Source organism: Uloborus diversus, chromosome 2 (assembly GCF_026930045.1).
Source record: "Uloborus diversus isolate 005 chromosome 2, Udiv.v.3.1, whole genome shotgun sequence".
Classification (NCBI taxonomy): domain Eukaryota; kingdom Metazoa; phylum Arthropoda; class Arachnida; order Araneae; family Uloboridae; genus Uloborus; species Uloborus diversus.
Window position 1 is genome coordinate 89,164,791 of NC_072732.1, and position 23,505 is coordinate 89,188,295.

The 23,505-nt window shown below is 31.9% G+C and overlaps 1 protein-coding gene across 1 annotated transcript in view; it reads left to right on the forward strand.

Moving 5' to 3' along the window:
• LOC129217163 (Krueppel-like factor 5) overlaps window positions 1–23,505 on the forward strand; it is a 57,964-nt gene that overhangs the window by 11,541 nt on the left and 22,918 nt on the right. Inside the window, exon 2 of the mRNA XM_054851425.1 lies at window positions 7,241–8,822. Coding sequence (XP_054707400.1) covers window positions 7,241–8,542 — 1,302 coding nt within the window. The 3' untranslated portion in view covers window positions 8,543–8,822. The remainder of the gene's footprint in view (window positions 1–7,240; window positions 8,823–23,505) is intronic.

The window sequence follows — 23,505 nt, forward strand, 5'->3', positions numbered from 1 at the left end:
GCAATATTGAAAATCTTTGAATTTTCGATTTTATCTAGCGTAAGTTCAGACCTCATGGGGGGGTTATAGCCCCTTTATCCCCCTCTTTGGACCCGCAACCGGGAGAAGGGAGGAGGTTTGAGGACTCTACCGTTTAAATTTTCCAAAATTAAAGCCTTTGGAACGATTTTTGGGCCATCGTTTGTATTGTTTCTAGAAAAGTCAATTTTCGGAGGCAATCGGTAAAAATGTTTTGGTATTGAAGTTCTAAGAAAGCAATTTCAGGCCAAACGTTGAGACAGCAAGTTTAGGAGAAGGATGCTTTTTTTTCGGAAATTTTTTTTAAATTGAAGGCTTAAAAATGCATTTTAAGCAATGTCTGGTGACGTTATGGGAAGGGACTTGGTGTCGGGCTCTCCCGCATATTCTTTGACATGGGGCATTAAAAGCACAATTTTTAGGCAATCTTTTGGGGGTTCTAGAAGAGGTGGTGAGAAATTCTGAAACTCTCTCCAAAAGTGCATTTCAAACCTAGCTTTGGCGACATTTGACAAGGAGATAAGGGTTAGATTCCCTACCGGAAAGTTTTGAAATTAAAGTCCCGAGAACACTTTTTTTGGCCTTGTTAGGCCAAGTTAGAGTAGAAGAGAGCGTATACGGGTTTCCTCCGGAAATTTCCAAACTGATGTTTTAGAAATGAGCATTATGTTATCTTTGGTGTTATTAGGTAGGAGATAGGGAAATGACTCTCTCAGTGAAATTTCCAAAATTAAAGGTCGAAAATGTAATTGTAGGCACTAAATATACATGCATACATGTGTGCATATATATAATTTACTGCTTCATGTGTAGGGGTTATGATCCCCCTATCCCCCCTTGGCTAAACCATTGGTGATAACTTTTGGTGCTTTTACATTCGTACTTAAAAGGATCGATCAAAAATCATCAGATAGGTTAGTGTCAGTAATTAATAATGTAAAAATATTTTATGTCTGAAATCAAGGCTTAGCAGGACCTAATTATAAGCAGAATTGGGTACTGATGAAAATAATTTGTGTAAAAACGATAACAGTTTGACTGCTTCTTTTCCCGAAATTAGGATCAAAATCAAAATTTAAAAATCAAACTCAAAACCATTACGAAGATAAGAAAATATGATAAACCATGATAAATGGATGTGAATGAAGAATGATGACAGATTAGTTTTGGTAGGATGTGCCTGATTGCGAAATCAAAGAAATTTAAGCTGAAGATTTAGTTTAATAACAAATTACGATCGAGAACTTTAGTGTAAGTTGAAACGTCTTCCTTATTTACATATTTCATGAAATCAACGTAGGACAATGTACAGTCTAGAAAAAAAAAAAAAAAAAAAACTAGAGGGTGTGAAAAAAATCTTTTGACATACTTTTTTTCGATTACAGCTTGATATGCAGAGCTGGCAGTCCTGTAATTAGAGGAACCATTATACCTCTGTTTTCATTTCTTCGTACTCTATCTCAATCAATCTATACAAAGTTTGATGGAGAGAGAATGTTTTAAAATAAATGCTGCCACAAACACTACTGAAAATGATTGCTTCCACAAATTGGTATCAACTGTTACATGATAAAATCTCACTCCGAAATGAGTTTTTTATTCACTCGGTATTAATTAAAAGATAAATCTTTACTAATTACAAAGCTGAAAGTTTGGATCTCTGTCTTTCTGTCCTGCATCTAGACGCAATTTTTTAAAAAATCAATGTTGTTCATCTTTTATTCCAATTTTAAGCTCATGTCTCACATAAATTTTAAAATATGGGGAGAAATATTTCATGCACATTTTGAAGTTTTAAGTCATTCAAAGCTTGAGATTTTTGCATAAGTTGAAGTTTTCTCGAAGTTTCTACAAGAAATAGAAGTACTGTAAGAATTGTTTTAATAAAACCAGAATCTAGGCCTTACCTTAAGCAAGCTAAACGATTCTAAATGATTCAGCTTATTGAAAAACAAATTAAATTAAAAATTTTTTGACTGTTTAAAAAGTCTTTTGCTATTATTTTCTCAGTTTTTACGAAATTATAGTCAGTAAATTATTGAAATATCGTATAATAGGTGCTATTCGCAACTCCAACAAACTATAGGACGCACTGCAGCCACCGTCTAACGGCGGATGAAAAAGTTAAAACATTCGCACGCCGTAGCGTAAAAAATGCTAATAAGCCTAGTAATTTTTGTTTGTATGCATGACTTTTTTGTTTTTTTCTTTTTAAATTAATCTTTAAAGTCTTGTGGATAGCCTAAAAAAATAAATAAATAAAAAGGAAACTTCACCCGTTTTTAATTAAGAGACTGTGTATGCATCCCCCCTCCCCTATTTCATTGAAAATAAAATCTGCGAGACTTTATCGGCAAGTTTCCTGATGGTCGTAGATTTTTTTTTTCAGTAACTATGTTGCACTTTTACATTATTTGCGCCTAACTTTAAGCTCAAAAGTGCGACTACTGATCTAATATTATTCAGCAATTTAAATGTATTCTATATAAATTCATTGTTCAGGTTTGCTTCTAATTACCCAACTTGTGATTTGAGGTATGTCTCATACTACTCCCAAATGACGTTAGTATGCGGCGAAAAAGACATTCACTTGTTCGCTTATTTTTATTTTATTTTTCAAGTGGTTTGACTAACTATTGGTGAAAATCAAAGTTTAAATCGTAAGTGAAAACAGCAAAAAAAGACAATTTAATAAAATGCCAAGAATCAATGAACGAAAAATCGTGCAGTTAAAATGTGAGCTTAAATTAAATTTAGATTAAATCTTGAGAATGTTTGGGCTCATTTACTTATTTGAAATCATTTAGGTACTTATTATATAGATTTTAACAATGACCGATCGAATGTAAAACTTCCTGGTCATTTCAATTGACTTTGTCTTGATGATTTTTCAATGATGATTGAAGTTTTAGAAAATTACTGTAATAAAAATTATAAACTCTGCTCAAAACATATGTTTTTTATTTTGTTGTTGTTGAAACTTATTTGTAATATTAAGTATTTAGGGCAAAAACTTACAATTTGTTAGAGTGATGTATGGTTTATTTCAATGTACATGCACAAAGTTTTGCGATCTTTTGGGACATGCTTGATACATTTGGTTTTGCTTTTAAGATAAAAAAATCAAAATATTTTAATTCAAGAAGAAAAGTCTTTCAGACGTTAAAAATAACATGAAGTTATGAAATTTTCACAAAACAATAGATTGCGAGTAAATACACTCCTTTACGTTATTTTTATTTATATGATCTACCAATATATTATTTATGAAATTAACACCTTATCCACTTCCCTCCCGCAAAGGATCTATGATCATATCACTTAAATTTTTAAGTAACTTCAAAGAGCTTAAGGCGTTGTACATGACGAACTTTAAAGAACCTTACTTTATAAACTTTACTTTTTTTGCTTTAAGGTATTGGATTCTGAACTGAAGAGTCGAGGGTTCGTTGCCAGTTGATTGAAGACCCTCCATTTATTAACGGGAAATGTGAATGGTGAACGTTAAATCTTATTCATATTTACGAAATCCTCCAAGTTTTTATTGCAAATGAATACCTCTGGCGTTCCTGAATCAGGGGTTTCTCGGCTTCTGCTCTGAATCAAATAAATAGAATAGAACTGTTTCCAGATCCTAAACAATTGTTTGTACCACGTGTAGTTCCAGGTACTAGAGATCAAGGTGTGTAGTGTAGAGAAATAAAAAAGTAAGAAGTATAATTTTGGGTTGTAAAACAAAGTCAGAAAGTTCTTCACACAAAATTCAAAACACGTTGTTTTTCAATGTTTATAAATCGTTTAGCCTCCCTAGGTCGTGCTTAACATTAACTTGTCTCTGAAAAGTTGTAAACCGCATTTATTTTTCATCTATTATATGAAACAAATGAAAATAACAAAAGAATTTCGTACAATTAAGCAATTTTAAAAATACAGAAGCTTGCTTATGTCTTTTTGCTCACCAGAGCCTTTAACAGAAGTCAAGAATGTAATTTGAATACACCTACATTTTGAGAGAGTTATGCATAAAATTACTTTTCACTCTCCTTATATAACTGCTGACTCTTGCTCAAGAGCAACAGATAAGGACCCGTCTGCAAGCTCGACAATGACTTTTTCTTCTGCTCTTATCTCCAAGATACTGAGCAAGGGGGGTCCTGTAGAAGCGCAGCTGTCCAATGGATATGTGGTCAAAGATTTTCGTCTCCCACGCTTTTATGACAGTTTTGGATCATCAATGTCTTCTCGGCTGCTATTTGTCTTGTTTTATGGGACAGTGTCGGAGAACCCACAGCGAGGCCGACGATTAGTTCGTCGGTTTTCCAACTGTCTTGCTTGTAACGTAAATATGTGATTGCTGCGCGATGTGATGCAATCATAAAAAAGTCATAGATGTACGAATATGCTCTCCTGCTAATGACTTTATTTTGCTTTAGTCATCACGAACCAAACAGTATAATAAGTGAAAGACATCATGCTGCATATTTACCATTCCACAAAGTGCGGTTGAAAGCGGATCCGCATGGAAATATTGCCGTTTCTATTTAAATGTGGTCTGTCTAGTTTTCACGTAACAGCAAAATTAGATCTATCATCTTAATTTTTCATTACTTTCATAATCTATTTAAATTTAGTCTGTTTAGTTTTCACATAGCAGAAAAACAAGATCTATCATCTTAACTTCTTTTTTTTTTATCACTTTCCTAATGTATTTAAATTTAATCAGTTTAGTTTTCGCGTAACAGTAAACCGAAATTTTTCATCTTAACTTCTCTTTTTGTTACTTTCATAGAAATGTTTCGCCAACTGCGGAAGTATCCTGGTAACAAGTAGTTCCCAAATATCATTATGCCAGTAGGCAAAATCATTCATCATTATGCTATTATGAAACAAAATTGAATTTTAGAAAACTCTTAAATGCGTACCCAGTAAACTAGAATTAATAACAGGGTGTCTCATCGGGGGGGGGGGGGGTGAAAACAGCCCCCAGAGGCAATGACGCAATTTTTACGCAAATGCAAATTCTAATACAGCAGTTTATGCATATGAAAGGGCTATTTTGATCAAAAAATCTCTGAAGAAGGTATTTTTCATCAAAAAATCCCTTGCAGAAGGTATTTTTGATCAAAACCCCCTTCCAGCTGGCTGCGCTGGTGTCTACTACTCATAGTTTTCAAGAAAATGCGACAGGAAAGTTGACGTCATATCGAGTGTAAGGAAAAACGAGAGCAATCAGCTATTCCACGATGCACATTCATGCCTCTATATGAGCAATAGATATTTTGCACATCTTCCTACGTAAACTTATGCAAATACCGATACTCATGTTTCCATTGAAGCCTTTTTTATAATGTCCATCTTTTATCTTACATTGTTCTCGAAATCATGGTTAGTAGAGTTGCAGTTCTTTGGGAGATTTTTTTGTACTTCTAACAAGGAATTAAGCAGTGCCTAACTTATCCGTTATTGATGATGGAACACCTTGTATACATTAGATTCACTGTTTAGCGATTACTCCCTACCTATAACTTACAATGATTATATTTTATAAACTACCATAGTGATATAGAATTTGAACATAGCTTTCATATTACGCGATTGGTTTTATCGTGCTTCTTAAAACACGATATGTTCGGATAAAGTGTTATTCGTTGATGATTTTTCTCAACAATGATTTAAGGAATGTGCCATTTGTCGTTTGAAAAATGTGAGAACAATAGCTTAATATGTCCTTTATTTTACCTATTTAAAGAAATTTCGCCAGTAATGAGTTTCTGTTTTCCGACTGTAGAAATTTGACAAACTGCTAGCATCTTTTTTTTCTTTCCAATACTCGATCTTAAATCTTAAACCCACTTGAAGTAAATACTTATACTCTTATTGTTTCGAGGTTATTACTGTTACACACTTTCTTTACTTATTTTCATGGTTTTACGTAATTCGACTTTTTATTTAACTTGCCTAATTTATTGTGATAAAATTACGTATATAAATATTCTGCATTTTAATGTATATTTTACCACCATATTTCTAGAGGATATTCAGTTTAAAGTTGTGTTTGTGTTTTCTTTTTGAGGTCCTTGATGAAGATCTGTATCCGATATTTGCTATTAAGAAATAAAGGTAATAGAAATGTGCTTAATTTTTTTGAGCAGTTAGGAATTTGTTACTTTTTGTGAGTAATATATTTCAAAATTGAAACACGTAAATAAATCCTTAGTAATTTATTCTATGGTTGAAATATGATTTTTTTGTTTCACTGAACACGGGTATTTGATTTCAAGTAGCGTGAAAGCAGTAATATTGAAAACAGTCACGAAATTCATATATTATCTCCATTTAAGACATTGTTTTCTTAAAGCTGAACACAGTTTCATTTTTTTAATACTTGTTTAAGTCATAATAGCAGAAAGAAAAATACTTAAGCATTATTTATTTTGTAATTTCTTGCAAGAGCATTGATTTTTGTTAAGCGGGAAATTAGATAATGAAAGTTTTAAGGTAATCAGTTTTTTCTGCTTAATTTTTTCCGGTATGTGTCATGCATCACAATTATTGTTTTGCCGTTATGATATTCTTAATATCATATTTTCAATATGACAGGAAGTTTTTGTAGATCGTTCTCATCAATAGATGATAGCGTTAACTATGATTTTTCCTTCATAAATAATCTAATACTTTTTCATATTTTTCAAAACATAATTAAAAATTCAGATCTCCTTGAAATTCTCTGGTAAGTGTTTTGCGTATTTTATTTCATCTACAACATGACTATTGAACGTTAACAGTACAGAAAGTGTCCAGACCAAATTATGCGTTTCACATGTTATGCGCTTGCAATTTCCCTCCGAAGACGAACCACCATGAACACTTGCAAATTATAAAATTATTGCGACTATCAATAATTAATATTTACTTATAAAAGCAACAACTCTTTTTTTTCTTCACCAGTTAAAAGTTAAGAAAAGCTTTAATATATTTTGGTCTTTAAAAATATTCTATTCTAATATCTATTTTTTTTTTAATAAGTCAAGATATTTTTGTAAACAACACTTCCAAGCTTTTAAATTAGATTATTGATTAGTAGCATATATTTTTCAATAACATTTAATGCTATAGAATGTTTGTGAACTCAATTCAGTTTATGTAATAATGGAACGCAACGTATAACGTTTTGACTGCAAAGTTATAATTTTTTTTTCTAATCAAGTTAATTTAATTTCAGATGTGGCAAGATATTGAAAGTGTCCTACTTGGTGATATGACTATTAATACAGCTTCCGGATATGGGGATATGAGGACGATATCATCGAATCACGGCTCTTTCACTCCAACTACTGATGACAGTGGAGGAGGAAGTATGTCTTCCATCGGTTACTCTGGCAACAGCAGCACTATTCCACGACGGTGTTTACCCTACAATCAAGCCCTATCACCAAATTTTTCATCGCAATCAAATTCAATACAACAACCCCATCCAGTCAATAAAAGAAATGAAGATGCCTCTATGCTGCGCTTGGAGATGGAATTAGGGGTGGTTTATGAAAGTACCCCTAAGCAACTTTATAATGACGATTCTTCTGCGCCATCTAATTCACAGCAGGCGATGGTGAGCAAATATGATTTAAGTTTAATAAATAACTCCGCAATAGAGCATCATACTCCAGAGCCAATTGCTATGTTTGGTGCCCAAGATTATCAAACTGGACACACACAGCAACTTAGGTATGGATCCTCCATCGTTGATGTCAAACCGGAAAGCATCGGTAGTGGAATGTTCAGCTCTCCGCCAATTCACTCCAGAGATTTGTCGAACTCTACAGGTAGCAGTGGCTATCTTATGTCACCTTGGAATACATATCCATCTCCAATTGTCGCTAGTCACTCATCCCCACCAGCAACCCCAGACAATGCTTCCAGCATGAGGTATCCTCACAACATTAACCAATATGACTCTTATTTCAATTCTTCTTCTCTGCAGAGGTTACCACAAACAAGGCCAAACCATTTATCTTCAAACCATCTAATGCAACCTTCATTCACGACATCTTATCCATCTCAAGGAAGGATAGTTACCCCACCAAACTCACCGCATTTAGTGGACTTGTTGTCTGGTAGGGGTAGTAGTGCCGGGATGACAATTTTACCTACTACAGGCCCAGTAGGGATTGAACAATCATTAAACACTGGGATACCTCCACCCCCTCCACCAACGAAACCTCGGCGAGGTCGTAGGTCGCGTGGACCAAAGAAAGTGACCATCCACACTTGCTCATATCCTGGTTGCTCCAAGACATATTCAAAGAGCTCACATTTGAAAGCTCACCTCAGAACACACACGGGCGAAAAGCCATACCAGTGCAACTGGAAAGGATGTGGGTGGAAATTTGCGAGATCTGATGAACTGACTAGGCATTACAGGAAACACACTGGTGACAGACCGTTCCAGTGCAGGTTATGTGAAAGAGCTTTTTCTAGATCGGACCATTTGTCTTTACATATGAAACGTCATTCTGAAATTGTATGATAGTTAAGTTCCTGGAACTCATAAATGGGTCCAGTGCCTTTTTAAATTATTGACCAAAAATTTTTATAGTTTAAATTAATTATGAGGTGGAGGGCGACGAAATAGAATGAAATCTATGAAAAATTTCCCTTCAGTGCTTATGAGCAACTACCAATTTAATCTCACCGAGTGATAGTGAATTAAGGAATGCTGATCTTGTTCTGAGTGAAGGAAATATTGAGTGCGGATCCTGCTTTGATGTTCAAACCTCATCAGTTGCTTCGTGCTTCTGTTTAGCATGGTAAGTTCAATCCATTTTTGTACTTTAATTTAAAAACTATTACCTGTAAAATCAACTCAGTTGTAATATGTACAAATGCATTTTCAGAATGATAATATCTCGGTAGTTCTCTTGAAATTCAAATTATCGCTATGATATCTGACTTATATTTGGATGCTTCACTTGCCAAATCGTTTAACTCCATAAAACAAAAAGTCGAGAAAAGTGATGAAGAAGATAGTGTTGTCCATAGGAGTGAATGGACCCTCGTGTTACATTTTCTGCCATCGCAGGATCAGAAATGTACTAAACCGAAAAGTTTAATATAAATTCACATTCTAAGTATTGATTAAGCGCTATTAAACCAGAAATGAAGATTTTTTTAAAAAGTGGAATTAATCAATTTGGCAACTGAGGCATCCATTTAAAGATATTCTCAGGTTATATAACACAAAGGCAACTTAGATCTACTGTAATTATTTATAAAACTAATGACTGCTTAAGATATTTTTTACCTTTGTGCTGAAAAGTAAAGAAAGAACTAACAAGGTCAAAAAGCACAAATTGCAGATTACTGCAGACACGTGTTTCGGTGTTATAAGGAACGCCTTTTTCAAGGCAAAAGAAATGAGCTTGTGGATGAAAAGAAATCGGTCAATGTCGACAATTGTCGGATGTCTAAAATCTATATCAATATTGTTATGTTAATTTTGAAGCTCTAAAGCATCATTAAAATGGGCAAAAATTTCAGTCTTACTGGCCGAAGAGCAGCCTGAGGGATACTCTATTTATACATGAACATGATCGTCAGCAGGGATCGTCGGTAGTATTTCAAACAACATGTATTTTGTAACCAAATTATGAGTAGCTTCTAGAAATAACTTTACATATGAGTCAAGTAGAATACTGATATATTATCAATACTATATATTTTAGCAATACAGGGTAATTCTGAAATAATGGCATGGTGTAAATTAATTCATTCTAATGATGTTACGTACCCTCCTCCTCACCCTGAGCGATATCACACCTGTTTTGAAACTCCTGCCATACACGTAGCATGTCGTGCACAACTGCTGTACTGATTCAATTTTTCAGTTCGTTAAGATGATCACGTAAGGGGCGTATAAACACAGTACCCTTTACATATCCCAACAGGAAGAAATAATATGTTAGATCTGGTAACCTATGGGTCAGTGATATGTGCTAAATCACCTCACCTCTGATTACCATTTTGATTAAGTGCAAAATAAAAAACAAGCGGGACGCTCCAGTGTTCCCCACCTACCACTATTGGGGTTTAACCAGTGGGATGGAACCCTGAAGACAGCTCTGTTTTTTAATCTATACCAGAAACCGAGCAATACTTGGTCCAGCACTCCTAGAGGTATTAATTCACTAGGACGGCTTGTAAACCACGACATATTTAACGTGTCCCAATCACCATTAACGGGCACGGAGTACCTTTGACCGGCTGGAACCCGGGACCCTTCGGTTATGAGCCCGGCGCCTTACTCATCAGGCCACCTCGACCACAAACTGGGACACATACGATAACTCGCAGAAACATCTAGCGGTAGCTAAATAAAAATTTACAAAATGCTCTTTCATTTAAGCTACACTAGAGAGCAACAGGTCCAATACTCCCAAATATTTAGCCTTACGAAACCCAACCGTTCTTTTCGAATTCTCTTGTTTTTGAAATCATCAAGAAATTTCCGCAAATTTATTTAATTGCGATTTTTGTAGAAAATTTGTGTTTCACAAATTTAGATTAATTTAATTATCGTCAGCATATAGATACCCTTGAAAAACACCAGCTTCTTTTAACTATTTTATTTTATGTGAATGATTACTAATACAAACATTACCTCCATGAGGCTTTTAAAAAATATTTTCTGAAGCGTGAAAACGGCTCTAGAGAAAAATATTTACTTAACAAATGCTAAATATGAGGAAAAAATCATTTACAGTAAAAACAAGAAAGAAAGAAAATAGATTACGTACCAATGCTTTTCTTGTCGAATAAAATTCTAATTGAAAGTATTTTACCAACGTGATGAGAGGAAGAAGAATGAACGTAAAAATTAAGAATTACAGGATATGGAGGGCCTTTTTGTTCCGTTAACCTATGTGGCACTCCCGGCTGACTTGATTTAATGCCAGCAATAAAACTCCCACTTTTACATCAGATTAGCACTTTCCATTAACTGTCTTTTTACATCCAACATCGCACTTATTTATAGACCGTAGTTTGCTGCGAGATCTTCTTTCTATATGTTTCGACTGTTATTATTTTAAAAGCTTGCCGGGAAGTCGTTCGCACTTGAAAAAGTTTTGTAAGATTTTTCAGGTTCATCCAAGTGCCCTATTGGGACTGTCAATGCGGTTTTTCTCGCACTATCGTTAAAACCCCACGTTGGTGACATTTCTGGTGACCCAAAGTACAGTTGTTATAAAATTGAGTATAGTTGGGATAAAATCTGTATCCCAGAACCAGACTAACGCAAGTCCAGAAATGGCGATTTTCATGTTATTGCTGTATTTTAGGTAAAATCTAATTCCGCATTGAGCAACAACAATCTAATTCTATAAAAAAATTACTTCATAATTATTTACCAGTGTTATAAGAGCGCGAGTTTCAAACTTTGAATGCACCAGACAAACATTTTTACGCTCTCCTACTAAGTAGTGATAACGGGACTTACGTTAGTCTGGCTTTAAAGTTAAGGCACAGAAATATGTCCTTCACTTTTTAAAATATATTCCTCTGTATCCCATGTTGATTCAGTATTTAATTTCAGTTAAAACAGCAGTGATAATGATACCTTAATAGTTTTGTGGAGCAATTATTGTTAGAGTACCTGTTTGGGAAGAAAAGTGTTTTAAGTTTTGTAATGATTTGTTCCGTATATTTCTTAACTTAAGTAGAAATTGATTTGTTGCTCAATGAAGTAAGATAGGTACTTAATTTTTCTGAATATGAAAAAAAAGAAAGGCATTTAACCTTGTATATGATAGTGCTAGTATTTCCTTTTACAAGTTTGACTTAGTACAGTAAGAAAATTAAATGTAAGCAGAAATAAATGAATAAATTAATAAATGTATTAATACATATGTAAACCAGTACATATGATATATGATTCTACCACTCTCCGTACTTCTGCTTCGTTATATTGACTTCTTTATTAGCAGGATTGTTTCGGGCGAAAAATCAGTAATATTGTCTTAAATTTGAAGGCTTAGCTAGATATTTTGCTGATTAACTCTTTAAGGATCATTAAGTGTTGTCCTGTGTCCCCTAAGGGGTGTAAATTTCCTGAACATTTTGGAAGTTATCGAGTTCAACTAATATATATAAATTATGTCTTTTTTTATATTATTGAGGCATCAGAATCTTAATTTTATAAAAAAAAAAAAGGTTTTGTGTAAAAGATATGAGTATAATGCTGTTTTTTTTTTAAATTTTATTTATTTATATATTTTTAGCCCCCGAAAATTTAGTATTTTACTTCAGAGCTTATTTTCCTCAAAGGGTTAAAATTCCATGCGATTACATTGGTGATTGAACATAAAAGTAATTATTTAAAGGCGAATAAGTTGGCTATCAAGCTATTTATATGCTAACTAATCCATGCAACGTTAAAATTAATATTTAGTACATAAAGTCATTGAAAAAATGACGCTGAAAAGTTAAAAGTAAATTTCTTCCCTTACCCAAGTATCGTCGCAATCACTTTTAAACATAATTTTTGAAGTGAAAAATTGATGTTTAACATTCGTAACCTGAATCTATCATAGTTTATTAAAACTTAGCTAAGCCCAAATTTTGAAGCAATTACTTCTTCAATAAAAAAAATTGCTTTTATGGTATGACGGATGTTGTTTAACGAAGTAGTTCATTGTTTATACTTTTCAAAGCAATTTGAATGAATAATAGTTATGCATTAGGGTGGAACAAAAATGACCTTAAATTTTTTTTTATATTTTTTTGGTTTGCCGTAGGGGAAAAAGTTGTCATTTAAGTTTAAAAAAGAAGCAGAAGAAATTTCATTGCTTTACTACAACATCTTTAGGTGCCGCAACGAGCTTAAGGTTTGATAATAACCGAAATTTCCATTTAACAAAAATTCCTTTTTATGCTTTCCTACTGTATATAACAGCACAAAATATGACTGTAAATACATTTTTAAGCAATACATTAGGAAAAAAAATACTAATTACAAAATACAGTTTTTAAAAAAAATCATAATCTTTACTAATAATAAAGCTGAAAGACTGTCTGAAGATTTAGATCTTTGTCTGGATTTCTGTGACGCGCATAGCGCCTAGACCGTTCGGCCGATTTTCATGAAATTTGGCACAAAGTTTGGTTGTAGCATGGGGGGGTGTGCACCTCGAAGCGATTTTTCGAAAATTCTATTTTGTTCTTTTTCTATTCCAATTTTAATCACATTTACCCGAGCAAAATTATAAGATGAGAGAGTAAATTACTAAGTTGTCATAACGTGGAACCGTAACATGGGCAAGCCAATTAGAGAGAAATTCTTCTTACATTATTTGTAAATATACAAGCAAACCAAATGATCTTTTAATTTTTCTACAATAGGCAAAGCCGTGCGGGTATCACTAGTATACTATACAAGACATTAACTATTCCATTTTTACCATTTAAAGTATTCTTAATAAGATTTAAAGTATTATTTAATTCCTTGTCTAGTGGTCAGTGAAGTCTGACTGTGACAGGAAGGTCCGGGTTCGAATCCCGGCTCGGGCATGGACGCACTTTCTCTCTCCTGTCCTTGCCCTTTCTTTGTGTGAATGTGTTGTTATGCTGTGAATGGTTGCCTGCCCTATGAACGGGTCCTTATGGCATGTGTGTACTGTAGAAGTTGGACTTCAGACATTCTCTTACATTTCTACGCTCTTTGCATAACATAGCTAAATGGAGATTTTCTGTTGCATCAAAACACCCATTTCTTTATATAACCCGGTCTATAATGTTCTTAAAATCATGAGAGAGATATCGTGAATGTAAGATATCTTCAAATAAATGTTTAGAGCCGTAAGTACGAGAAGGTTTTAACTTGACGTTAAACCACAAAGGAGCATACGCATTGCCCACTTGATCCGTACAAGAAATGGATCCTTTCTTTAAAATGTATGAATGAGTAGTAGTCAAATGATGACTTTCAGATCAAATGTGGTGTTTTGAAACTAAAGGTTCAAGTTGGGGAGCATTCCATCCAGACCCAAGAGGTTAAAACAAAAGTTTTAGCATGTTTTTTTTTTTTTTTTTTTTTTTTTTTTTTTTTTTTTTTTGATTTTAAATCAATTTTGTCTCGCACGGTTGAACTTTAGTCCAATCCAAAGGTAAAGTAATGTAATAAATTGGATTTTTTAACTATAAATTTAATTGCACTCCAGAATTAGATTATTTCTGGAAAAGTTTCCAACACAGTTGTTCAAATTTAGAATGCTGAAGCAAAATTATTTTATTATACTTGTATTAGTTGCTATTGTAATTGAAACTGTTTTTTTCATAAGCTACGTTCACGTGAGTACCAAAAATGAAGAAAAAATCATAAACATAACTAACACCCCTTGCACAATATCGAAACATATTGGACGAAAGATATTTCTTCATGTTTGTAGAAAGAATAACGAAGAAGTGGTTGATATAAGATATTTTTGGTCAAATGAAACTAAGACTTTTAAACCCGAAATAATTGGTGTTCAATTAAAAAGAGAAGAATTTGAAAAAATTTGTGAAATTTGCTAGATTAGTTAAAATGTTAAAATTGAGACATCCTTCTACCTGTATGATCACTGGTCCTTCCCAATCGGGCAAGACCGAACTCGCTCGCCAAATTATTTCTGAACAAGTTTATGACCACCCTATAAAACAAATTGTCTGGTGTTACACTGTTTGGCAACCATGGTTTTTAAGAGAGAAAACCTATAAATTTGTATGTGGGTTACCGTCAGAAGAAGAAGAAAATGATTTGATTGTCTTGGATGATATGATGAATAGTTTAACACCTGAAATATCTCAAATGTTTACTGTTGGATCTCATCACAAAAAGTACAGCATAATACTTATAACGCAAAACCTTTTTCCAAGAGTAAAAGCAATGAGAGATATAAGTTTGAATACACATTACATTGTTTTATTTCGTAACAACCGTGATTTGTCCCAAGTATCGTGTTTTGCTAGACAGGCATTTCCGGGACAATCAAAATACTTTATGGACGCTTATAAAAAAGCGACAAAGGCTCCGTTTAGTTATTTGTTAGTTGATGTTCACCCAAGAACACCAGAGGAACATCGTCTCCGTCAGTCTATATTTCCTGATTGTGACATGATTAATTGGGTGTTTGTTCCTGCTACAAAATGAAGCGACTAAATCGTCATGTTCATTTGTTGCACGTACTTGCCAATGCAAATCCTAATCAGCGAAAAGCAATACTAAAAACCGCATCAGATGATCAAATAAAAACTCTGTGTGAAATTTGTCAAAATTTGCTAGCTGGAAACATAGCAACGAGTAAAATTAAAAAATTGTGTAGTTACAAAAGGGTAATACGATTATTAGCTGATAGAAGAGTTCCACTTTCTCGCAAGCGTAAACTTTTTGTTACAAATCGTCAAGTAGGTGGTTTCCTTCCTCTAATTTTACCTGCTGTTCTAAGTCTCTTAGGAGGCATTGCGGGCAAAGCAATTGGCAAACGCATATAGAATAATGTCTAAGAAGATGGCATTGGTTCCACCTGAATTGGTTTCAGAATATTATCAACTAAGCAAACCTGAGATTCGATTGGAGGATAACATTGCTAGTGTGCTACATGAAAAATTAACATCTGATGATATTAAGGCAAAACTATTATCAGATTTAATACCCAAATATCAGAGAGTAATGCAACCCCCTCCTCCTCGCAAACCGTTTGAGATTCCAAAAGAACTGATGGCAGAACTGTCACCAGATAAGACTCCAGACATTTTGATGAAAAGTATTGCAGAAAAAGCACCTAAAACTTTATCTAGGAGCTTTAATTTGTCAAAATATATAGGATATGTTGTACCAAAAAATAAAAAAAAATTCATTTTACCAATATTAGAAAGTTTACATACTAATGGTTACACATTTAATGATCAAAATGAGTTGGAAGTAAATGGCAAACCAGAATATCGTAGTAATATAATAGACTTATTTAGTTATATGATGAAAGATATAAAAGGAGTAACTCCTCCTAGAGGATTTAATGCCTTTTTCGATGCTATACTAAAAAGTAACATTCCAATTCAGTGGATAGGAAATTCAAATCTGCGTGAACAATTGGCATTAACAGATACAAATCCTGCATTCAGAAGGTCAAGTTCTGAATCATCTGTAGAAAAAGTAATCCCAGACCTTGAAAAAAATGGAGCCCAAGAATCAAATTTAAAAGTCACTTTGCCAAAATGGACAGAATTTGAGGAGACAAGCTCACATTCATCTCAGGAAGACAAAGCTCCATTAAAATGGCAAACTTGGGCAGATTGAAAAAATTATACTTCAATCCAAAAGAACCAGGGTCTTTCGGAGGGGTAAAACGACTGTCTAAAGCAAGCGGAGTGCATAAAAATATTGTACAGAAATGGCTTTCTAAACAAGACGTTTACACACTTCATCGTCCAGTTCGTTACAAATTTCAGAGATGCAAAACAATTGCATATGGAATAAATGAATTATGGCAAAGTGATTTAATTGATGTGAAAAAGTTATCTCGATTTAACAAAGGTTATCGTTACATTTTAACAATTATCGATGTATTCTCTAGATATTTGAGAGTATTTCCTGTTAAAAATAAAAAAGCAAAAACAGTAGCACAAGTTTTTCAAAAATTATTTAAAAAAACAAAACCCAAAAATCTTCAAACAGATAAGGGAGCTGAATTTTATAACAAAAATGTTAACGAGGTGTTAAAAAAATATAATATTCACCACTATTCAACAAAAAGTGAAACAAAATGTGCAATTTTAGAACGTGTTCATAGAACACTTTTAGAAAGATTATACAAAGTTTTTACTTTTCGCAACTCTTATAGATATTATGATGTTTTATCAGCATTAGTTGATTCATATAATCATTCTATTCACAGCGCTCACGGATTTGCTCCTTTTAAAGTAACTGTAGACGATGAACCAAAACTATATAAACGTTTGTACAGTTACAGTTCACTACCACAATTCCGTTTTGCAGTAGGAGATGTAGTTAGAATATCGAAAGCTCGCAAAGTTTTTCGCAAAGGCTATTTGCCGAGGTGGACGGAAGAAGTTTTTCGCATTTACAAAAGATATCCTACAATCCCAGCTACTTATGTTCTACAAGATTTTGACTCTAAAGAAATTGAAGGGCGGTTTTATAACGAAGAATTGCAGAAAATAGACAAATCATCGAAAGAATTTTGGGCAATTGAAAAAGTAATTCGAACAAGAGGTAGGGGAAAAAATTGTCAGCTGTTTGTTAAATGGGTTGGCTTTCCAAGCTCTCAAAACTCGTGGATACAAGCTGATCAGATTGTGAAAGATTTATAATGGATCAATCAGTGAATGATTTTCATATTTTGTTACCTTCCAATGCGAGCATGAATTATTTTCCCCATAACACTCCTGATCATTTTAAAACCAAATTAGCTCACCCAATAACGTTGACTGGTGACTGGGAGTGTTGTTTGTCCGAAGTTACTTTGCCAGGGAAATATTTTACCATTCACCCTAACTACAACGATAGTTATACTATAGAAACCATCGAAGATGTTGAAGATACTACGTTATTACCTGAATTTGTCATTCCATTGTATAATGAAAACTTCTCAGATTTTGTTCAGGGTGTAACCGCTAATATTAGAGCTATTACTAAAGTTCCAATAATATCATTTTCACTCATAGAGAACAACACAAAATTAAAAATATCCTTAAAACCTCATTGTGAGTTGTATATTTCAGCTGAAAAAGGTTATAATTTTTTACGACTTTTAAATCTCAATCCAAATATTGATGATATTACACCGGCATATGACAGAGGAGCAACCATAATAACACGTAAATATAATCCTCCAAATGTTGAAATGTTTAAAAATCAAGAAATTAAAATTACAGTTAAAAAACCAATATTGAAAAAAAGACATGAAATCTTACTTCGTGAAATGGAAGAAAGAGATGTTTTTGATCAAATTTCAGAGAAAATTATTTATGAAACTAGAAATAATTTAGCTTTTTTTAAAAAGCATGAGAATAAGGTGATTCTTCAACTACAATCAAATGTAGAACTCGCAATGAAACGTAACTCATGTCCCAAATTAATGGATGCACTAAATCTTAAAAATGAAATTCACATAATTCAAGGTAAAAATGAATTTGAGTATTCAGAGTTAATTGACCGATTTGAAGGAGAAAAATTTCAAATTATGGAATATGAAAGTTTTTTAGTTAATCGTAAAGAACCAAATACATTTTATTTAAACCTTCCAAGTGGCATGTACCAAGAACCTAAAGATTTTTTTAAAGAATTTCATCATATTTTTCTAAAAAAATTATTTGATTCAAAAGTTGAATTGGTTGTTCCCGAAAATACTAAAGTCATTTTTAACGAAAAACTTTCAAATATGCTTGGATTTCTTACAAACACTTTTACAGAAGGACGTTATAAATCGGATTACATTTTGGAATTACGAGCTGGAATTACTGAAGTTTATGTTTATTGCGATATTGTTTCTTCCTCATTAGTGGGAGATGTATCCGCACCTATCTTAAAAATAATACCCATTGCTAATGAATATAAAGAACAAATTGTGAAACAATTTACAGTACCTTTATATTTCCCAGTAAAAAAACACTATTTTGACGTTATTGAGATTGAGTTAGTTACAAGTAGTGGCACTCCCATCAAATTTTTGTCAGGTAAAACAAATATGGTACTTTTATTAAAAAAAGCAGTTGAAGTGTTGACAGAGTACGTAAAAAATCAGTAATGATTTTTTTTTCTTTTTGAAATTTGTACAGTTATCTTTTTATTGTAACTAACCAAAATATGTAACACTCAGTGACTTGTTATTTTTTTAAGTTGATCAAGAATCGGTAATAAGTTTGTTTCTCTGAAATATTTATTCGTTATCTCTTCATTGTTACAAAAAAAGTGTAACAGTCGGAGATTTGATAATTTTTTAACTGAGGAGATAAAAAAACGTTTTAACATAAATCTGGACCAATTACTAACCTTAAAAAAAAGCAGTTGAAGTGTGGACAGAGTATGTAAAAAACCAGTGATAATGTTTTTTTCTTTTTTTCTAAATTCTTTTTAAACCTAAATGTGTGATCATGAATACCATTATAATGAGATCACTAGTTAATAATTATTAAAGTTATTACTACTATGTAATCCAGTGAATGGTAGAGTTTCAGACCATCATTTAGGAGCGAAAACACAAGTTAATAATTATTACCAAGTTATTACTACTATGTGTTTCAAAGCGAGTAATGTTTGAAAAAAAACATTCACTATAAATCATGGAGTTTAATACTATCCGATCAGCATTTAGAGGATATATCCGAAGTGTAAGGGCTCAAGTTACTAATTATTATGACATTGATAGCTTGCACAGAGATGCAAGAGTAAGCATATTTAACTTGCTTAATAGCTCAATATCTTTGAGAATAAGAATTATTATTTGTTTAAACATTGTTTTTTCAAAATTAATTGAAGGGGAAGAAGTTACACAAACTTTTTACTTTTGTTCTCGTGCTGAGCGTATTTTGAGTAGATACCAAATTTACAGTGCAATAGATTCGGCGTTTAGAAAAATAAAATTAGACATTGAAAACTTTGTATCAAATGGAAGTGGATGGATTATCAAACATATTCTTTATTTAGATGTGCACAAAGGAAACTACTCAGGACTCTTTGGTGGGTGTGAAAACATAAAATTACCATCTTATTTAAAACGTAAACGTGCTTTATTAAACATCAAATGTAAAGGCAACCGTTGTTTTTTATACTCTGTTATAGCTTCGATTTATCCTTCAATTATTAACTCCAATAGAGCAAAAAATTATAAGAAATATTTTTCACGATTTGATTATAATTTTTTAGAATTTCCTGTAAAAATAGATCAAATTCAAAAATTTGAAAAAAAAAATAAAGTACAAATTAATGTATATGGTTATGAAAATGAAATATTTCCTTATTATGTAAGCAAAAGAGCTGGAAAACTGGTAAATTTGTTACTGTACAAAAATCATTTTTTTGTGATACGACGATTTAATAGTCTTATGAAAACAAAAAAAGGTATCAATAAATTTTGTTTCAACTGTTTGGCAGGATTTCAGAGGAAACAAACATTATTACTACATCAAAAACTTTGTTTCAAAAATGAGTCACAAAAAATTGTAATGCCACCAGAAGATAAAAAATATATCAGATTTGATAGATTTGATAAAATGGTTTATCATCCATATGTTATATTTTCTGATTTTGAATGTATGGTTAAACCAGTCTCCACTTGTTACCCTTCTACATCTAAAAGTTTCACCACACCTACTGAGGAACATGTGGCATATAGCTATAGCATATTATGCTTGGATCAACATGATTCTATTGTTTTCAAAAAATATTATTGTGGTGAAAATGCTGTAGAAAATTTTCTTGGGGTCTTAAAAAAACTTTGCAAAACTTTACTTAAAAAAATGAAGTTAGTCGTTCCATTATCAGAATCCAATTTTCATAAGAACTCTAAGTGTCACATATGTGATAAGATTTTTACAGAAACAGATAAAGTTGTCAGAGATCATTGTCATTTTACTGGTATATTTCGCGGATTTGCTCATAATCATTGCAATTTAAATTATAGAATTCGATATTTCATTCCGGTAATATTTCACAACCTTAAAGGATATGACTCACACTTGATATTAAAACATCTAAGTGGAAAATATGGAAAATCTATTCGCATCATTCCAGTAAATACACAAAAATTTACTACCTTTCAAATTGATGAAATTAAATTTATAGATAGTATGCAATTTTTAAACTCATCGTTAGCTACACTTGTTGAAAATCTCAATAATTCAAACCATGATTTTAAGATTTTTAATTCCTACTATGCGAATGAAAAAAACAGATTTTTATTGAAAAGAAAAGGTGTGTTTCCATATTCATATTTTTCAAATCCAGAAATATTAAAAAAACCAGGACTTCCTCCGAAACACGAATTTTTCAACAAATTAACAAATAAACCAATTGCTGACGAAGATTATGAATTTGCTTTATTAGTATTTAGAACATTTAATTGCAAATTTTTTTCTGATTATTTAAAGTTATATCAAGAATTAGATGTTCTGCTTTTAGCAGAATGCGTCTCTTTTTTTCGCCGGAAGTGTTTTTTGTGTTATGGGTTAGACATATTTCATTTTATAAGTCTTGCCGATTTCACATGGAACGCAGGTTTAAAATTTACTAAAGCAGAACTAGAACTTTTTACAGATGTTAATATGTATATATGGATAGAAAACAGTATTAGAGGAGGTATATGTTTTTTAGGAAAGAGATACGCATGTGCAAATAATAGATACATTCCAGAAACTTATAACGAAAATGAAAAAGAATCATATATTTTAGCTCTAGATGCTAACAACTTATATGGTCATTCTATGAGTCAATATCTACCAATTGGAGCATTCAAATGGTTATCTGATAATGAAATTAAAAAATTCAATGTTTTAAACACAATTTCAACTTCTGAAGTAGGCTATATCTTGGAGGTGGATATTACTTATTCGAATGAAGCTCAAATAACTCAGGACTGGCCTCTTGCTCCTGATCACATAACTATAAACTATGACATGCTTTCCAATTATCAAAAAAAGTTGTTGAAAAGTGGAGGTTTCACACTTACAAAACAAAATCGAAAATTAACTCCTAACTTTTATGAAAAAAAAAACTATGTAATTCACTATCAAAATTTAAAATTCTATTTAAAAAATGGATTAATTTTAAAAAAAATTCATAGAATATTAGCTTTTAAACAAGAACCATGGCTAAAACCTTATATCGAGTTTAACAACAATGAAAGACTTAAATCCAAATACAAATTTGAAAAATCGGTGTTTAAACTAATAAACAACGCATTTTTTGGGAAAACGTTACAAAATCCTAGAAACAGAATTAACGTTGAAGGTACATTCAATGTACATCAGTGTAAAAAAAAACTGTCCAATCCATTATTAGAGCACTTTGAAATAATTAATGATAACTTTGTTTTATTTAAAATGAAACAAAAAACTTTACATCTTAACAAGCCGAATTTTTTAGGCTTTACTGTTCTTGAACTTAGTAAATTGCACCTTTTCAGAATGTATTATAAATACTTTAAAAAATATTACAAAGAAAACTGTTCTTTGCTTTATACAGATACAGATAGTTTGTACTTGGAAATTGTTGCGCCTCATGTTTTTGAAGATTTACAAACAATATTTAAGCCCATAATAGATTCTAGTAATTTTCCAAAAGATCATTACTTGTTCAACTCAGAAAATTCTGGTCGATTAGGAGCGTTAAAACATGAATCCACTGATCCTATAAAAGAATTTATTGGGTTAAAATGTAAAATGTATTCACTAGTTTATAGCAATGGATCAAAGAAAACAGCCAAAGGTATAACAAAATCATGTACTGAAAATTTTAATTCTGATTTATACAAAGAAGTATTGGATAAAAATCTTTTTTTAAGACATAACCAACAAAACATAAGCGTAAAAAATCATAACATTGAAACGGTTGTTCAAAACAAATTAGGATTGTCATGTTTTTATGACAAAAAATATCTGTTTAATGATGGAATCAATGGTTTACCATACGGTCATTTTCTTATACCTTCTTTGGAAAACAACAGTGATAATGAGTTGCTATGACCATGTATTAAAATATAAAAATTTTTCACAATAATTTAAAAAATTAAGTTTTATTATAACATTTGTAATACTTCAAAAATTAAAAATGTATACTATTTGGAAAAATTTAACAAGTCACTGATATGAAATAACACATCAATAATGCTTGGAAAAATTTTATATAAAAATAGAAAAACTGATCATTGAACAGAAAAAGTTATTGTTGTAAAATAATGGTATTTTATAGTCATTTGTTTAAACCTTGTTCATAAAAATATAAAAACTGATCTTTGAACAGAAACGTTAGTGTTGTAACAAGCCTAATTATTTGTCTTTTAAAAAGCACTGTGCATCAAAGTATTAAAAAAAAATGATTTTAGAACAAACAAAAAATGATGATGATATATATATTAAAGCTATTTATGTCATTTATATAGACTTTGTCCATCAAAATATAAAAACTGTTCTTTGATCAACAAAAAAATTGTGTTGTATAATAATAAGGCTATTTATGTATCATTGATATGAACTTTGTACATCAAAATATAAAAACTGTTCTTTGATCAGCAAAAAAAAAAAAAAAATGTTGTATAATAATAAGGCTAATTATGTATCATTGATATGAACTTTGTACATCAAAATATAAAAACTGTTCTTTGATCAGCAAAAAAAAAAAAAAGTTATATATGTTGTATAATATAGTAAGACTATTTATGTATTAATGATATAAACTTTATACACTAAAATATAAAAAACTGATCTTTGATCAGCAAAAAA